This window comes from Leptosomus discolor, unplaced genomic scaffold (genome assembly GCF_034619465.1).
Source record: "Leptosomus discolor isolate bLepDis1 unplaced genomic scaffold, bLepDis1.hap2 HAP2_SCAFFOLD_45, whole genome shotgun sequence".
NCBI classification, from domain to species: domain Eukaryota; kingdom Metazoa; phylum Chordata; class Aves; order Leptosomiformes; family Leptosomidae; genus Leptosomus; species Leptosomus discolor.
The window spans coordinates 142,988-147,708 of NW_028237842.1; the positions used below are offsets into that span (position 1 = coordinate 142,988).

The 4,721-nt window shown below is 63.1% G+C and overlaps 1 protein-coding gene across 1 annotated transcript; it reads right to left on the minus strand.

Moving 5' to 3' along the window:
- Positions 1-755: 755 nt before the first annotated feature.
- On the minus strand, positions 756-2,853 carry LOC147412632 (acrosin-like). Its single transcript, XM_086481159.1, has 4 exons — positions 2,693-2,853; positions 2,089-2,354; positions 1,655-1,800; positions 756-1,169 (listed from the first exon to the last, which is right to left on the minus strand). The coding sequence occupies exons 1-4, from the start codon at positions 2,851-2,853 to the stop codon at positions 822-824; spliced, it is 921 nt and encodes a 306-aa protein (XP_086337285.1). The 3' UTR covers positions 756-821.
- Between the last annotated feature and the right edge of the window lie 1,868 nt (positions 2,854-4,721).

The window sequence follows — 4,721 nt, forward strand, 5'->3', positions numbered from 1 at the left end:
TGGGTTATTCCAATTATTTCCAGGAATTCACTAACATAAGTTCCTCCCATAGTCCCGCCTAAGTCCTCCCAAGTTACGCCTCCGTCGGGGGTCCTTGGTGGTCGTTGGGGATGAAGGTCCGAGTCTTCCTCATGGTTGAACTTTTGAACTTGTCCTGTGGCACATGCCCTGCACCATCCTGGGTCTTTTCCAATTCATAGAACCAGCTCTTGCTGAGTGACCTCCCTGTTGTGATCTCAACCCACAAACCTGTTGTTCTATTTTTCTCTCCCCTGTCCAGTTGAGGACGGGGAGAGTGATAGAGCGGCTTCGGTGGGCACCTGCCACCTAAGCAGGGTCAAACCACACCAGCCAGGCCCTAAGCATGGGCTTGCGTGCCTTAACGCGTGCCCCCACGGCTGTCTGCGTGGCACGTCGTTGTCTCCTGTCCTCTTGTGAGCCTCGGGGGCCCGTCTTCTCCACCCCATGGGGGCTCCCAGCACCCTCCCCTCTGTCCAGGCACAGTTTCAGCCCTTTGGTGTGACGCTTCCCCTTTGTGCCCGACTTGTCTGCCCGCAGCCTCCTGCCACAGGGGCCTGCCGTGGAAGTCCTTGCCTTGCACAGGAGACTGAACTGGACTGAAGCGTGGTCAGCTGTGACAACTGGTGACTTTATTTCAAGAACTAAGTCGAGCGCAGCAAGTGCGTGCCCAGAGAGGAGCATGGGCAGGACAGAGCAGGCCTCTGGCACTGAGGCTGCCTTTGCATCTCAGCAGGCATTGCCCCAGGAGGAAAGGGTGGTGCTACCCTGCAGGCTGCACTGGCTCCTGTTCCTCCTGCTGCTCAAGCCTTGATCCCCCTTAGGACCTGCAGGAGCTCCTGCAGCAGGTTAAAGAATTCCAGCAGCTTCTGCCGTGGAAACTGACAGGGCCTAAACCTGCCCGACTGGGTTGGGATTGGCCTTGGCCTCTGCACGGGGGTTGAGGTGAAGACTGGCTGTGGCGTTGGAGCAGCCGTTCCTGCTGGGCGCAGTCCCATCTGTGCCAGGATCCAATCGTAGAAGTGCTGCGTGGAGGTGTAGACTCCGGGCCGCTTGGCTCTGGCGCAGCCTTTCCCCCAGCTGGTCACCCCCACGAGCCAGAAGTAGTCAGCGTGGTTGTCTTGGCAGACAAGAGGACCACCGCTGTCACCCTGCAGCGGAGCGGAGGAGAGAGAGAGGGTTCCGGTGTTGTTGGGTGGCCCCGGGAGCACTGTGGCGGGCTCCTTCTCTCTCCCGGCACCTGCCAGAGCCGTACCCACTGCCCAGAAAGGCTCTGCTCAGGTGCTGGAGCCTGCAGGGCCTTGTCCAGGAGGGGCTGGTGGGCCTGCAAGGTCGGGCGCTCTCTCCTCTCTGCCCCAGTGGATCGTGGAGGTGGGATCGTGCCAGGACTGGGATCCGGAGCTCTGGGCTGGGGCAAGAGCACTGGGTGGCCTTTCTGGGCAGAGTGCCGGGGCTCTGGGACAAGGCGGGCGCTGGGCAAGGGCCTGCAGACGGGGAAGGGAGGCGAGCCCCGACAGCGGTGGGGACCCAGCGGTGGGAGGGTGACTTGCCGGGCGCAGCCCGCGCCGGGGGACGTTTGGGCGCTGGCGACAGGGCTGCCTGTGCTGCTGGGGGCTGGCGTGGAGCACGCTCCTACCTGGCAGGTGTCGATGCCGCCCCGCGGATAGCCGGCACACACGTTGTGGGGGTGGATGGCCCCTCTGTACCACTGGCTGCTGTTGCAGAGCTTGACATCGATGAGGCGGACCTGGGCTTCCTGCAGGACAGCGGTCGATCCTCCAGCTGTGAGCACAGAAAGGAGTTATCATGGCAGCAGCCCTTCTGTTCCCAGTTCTCCTCCCCTGTCTGGCTGAAGCCCTTCCCTAGGGCTTGCCTTTGCCCCTGCAGAGGCCTTGTGCCGGGCTTGCCCTTCCGTCTCGCCTTGGCTAACGGCTCGGGCGCCTCTCTTCGTGGCCGTACGTCCCCACAGCCCGACTCTGGCTTTTGCCGCCGTTGCTGCCATAAGCCCAGCCCGCCCTCCCCAGCGCGCCGAGCTTGCCCTCGGGACACGAGCACTGTTTGGGAACTCACATCTTGCCATGGTGGCACCCCAACCGCTGACATAGCAGTTCGTCAGCCCTGACACTCTCAGAGAGGTGTCCGGCACGCAGGCGAGCTGTACGTAGTAGCCGCACTGGACAGGCTGGTCCAGTTCCAGCAAGGCGATGTCGTTCCTCTCCGTGCCGTTACGGTAGTGTTCGTGAACCACCAGCCGCTGAATGTTGCGCACTTGGGTCTCAGGGCCTGGCTGAGCCAAGTGGGTGGCCCCGATCACCACGCGCCACATGGCCACATTCCTGGAAGGCAGGTGGAGAGAGGGCTCAGAGGGAGCGGAGCCCCGTGCTGCAGTAGCCTCCCAGTTCCCTGCCTTCTGCTTCCCAAGGCAGGGAGGAAAGCAGCGCTGCGGAGGGTGCCAGTGCCCCAGCACACCTTGGGCACCAGGAACATGGAACTGGAGGCTGCTAGGAAGCGGTGGCACGAGCCCAGCCTTCTGCGGAGCAGTCTCTCAGTTGGGCTCGCCAGTGCCCCGGCACCGAGCGCACTGCAAGGCACCGGGATGGCAGGAGCTCGTGGTGCTGCGGACAGGGCGCCTGCTGGTGCTGTGGGGATAGCCCCCTTCCCTGGTCCTCCTTACCTGGCCCCGACGAAGCAGTGGGCTGCTGTGAGGACCCACTGCGGGCTGATGAGGGACCCTCCGCACACGTGGCCCGTGCCCGTTTTCCAGGGGTTCTGGATGCTGACGATCCAAGGCCAGGCCCCTGGCTGGGCACCCGTACCACCCACGACACGCGACATGCCATAGTGAGCCGCCATGGGCCGGAGCCCGCAGGTCCCGCTGTAAGAAGAAACTCATGAGTGTGCTGCTGGACGGCTGTGCTGCTGTTGAGGCTGAAGGTCAGCCGTCTTCCCTCCCCCCGAGGGGCTGCATGGACGGCAGGGCCAGGGAACCCCGTGGCTGTGCCTCCAGCCCTCTGTCCGCTTCAGCCCCATAGATGGGTTGTGCCAGCGGCCTGGGTGCTGGAAAGGAGCTGAGGCTCCCACAGGGGGTTCGGGAAGCTGTGGGGTGGCCACGGGGCACAGGCGGGCCCCCTCCAGTGAAGCCCAGGAAGGGCTGCCCGAGCTCCCTCCCAGAGCCTCGGCCCACTTACCCACAGCTGGCCCACATGCCGTGCGCAGGCCGGCACACGGCCAGCAGGACGAGGAGGGCGAGCAATTTCATCGCTGCCGGCGGCACGTGTCAGCTGCAAGAACGAGGTCTTGTTGCCTCCAGCGCAGCCGCCGACGTACTGCCCGCAGCAGTCACGCTGCCTGAGGTGTCCTTGGCCCTGGGGCTGATGTCACAGAGCCGCCGTTTCTGGGTGTGGGGCACGGTGGCCTCTCGGAGGGGTTGGAGGTGGGGGTGTCAGCAACATGGGGGGTTTCCAAGCAGGAGGGGAGGCAGAAGCCGGGATCAGACTCCCCTGACTGACCCCTGCTGAACGAGGGCGCGCAGGCCCCGTGGCAGGCAGCGGCGCCTGCCTCCGAGCGCTGCCTGCTCACAGCCAGCAGGAAAAGAACAAGCGTGGCATGACGGCCTCTTTGGGAAGTTCACTGCCACCCTGCTCTCCACAGCCGTTTGCCTCCAGGTCCTGCCCAAAACACGAACACCGGGGAAGATCACCGCTACAGGCAGTATGCGCCTGTTTGAACACCTCCGGGGATGGTGACTCTACCACCACCCTTGGCAGCCTGGTGCAGTGTCTGACCACTCTTTCAGTAAAGACGTTTTTCCTAATATCCAATCTAAATCCGCTTGAGGCCATTCCCTCTTGTCCTGTCATTAGTCACTTGGGAGAAGAGACCAACACCGGCCTCACTACAACTTCCTTTCAGGTAGCTGTAGAGAGCAATGATGTCTCCCCTCAGCCTCCTCTTCACTAGGCTCAACACTCCCAGTTCCCTCAGGCGCTCCTCACAAGCCCTGTTTTCCAGACCCCTCACCTGGACTCGCTCCAGAACCTCAAGGTCTTTCCTACACTGTGGCGCCCAAAACTGGACACAGCTCTCAAGGTGTGGTCTGACCAGTGCTGAGAACAGGGGCACGCTCACTGCCCTGCTCCTGCTGGCCACACCATGGCTGACACAGGCCAGGATGCTGCTGGCCGCCTTGCCCACCTGGGCACACTGCCGGCTCACCTTCAGCCGGCTGCCGACCAGCACCCCCAGGGCCTTTTCTGCCGGGCAGCTTCCCAGCCACTCCTCCCCAGCCTGCAGCGCTGCGTGGCCTTGGTGTGACCCAGGTGCAGGACCCGGCACTTGCCCTTGCTGAAGCTCATCCAGTTGGCCTCGGCCCCTCGATCCAGCCTGGCCAGATCCCTCGGCAGGGCCTTCCTGCCCTCGAGCAGATCGACACTCCCACCCAACCTGGTGTCATCTGCAAGCTCCCTGCGGGAGCACTCGATCCCCTCACCCAGCTCATCCCTGAAGATGTTCCACCAGAGCGGTCCCAGTCCTGAGCCCTGGGGGACACCCCTTGTGACCGGCCGCCGGCTGGATTGGACTCCCTTCACCACCACTCTCTGTGCTTGGCCGTCCCAGCCGCTTTTTAACCCGCCTTAGAGTGATGATCTGAAATGTCCGAGTCCTTTCCTCTTTCACTGTTCATTGAGATAGAAAGTAGGACC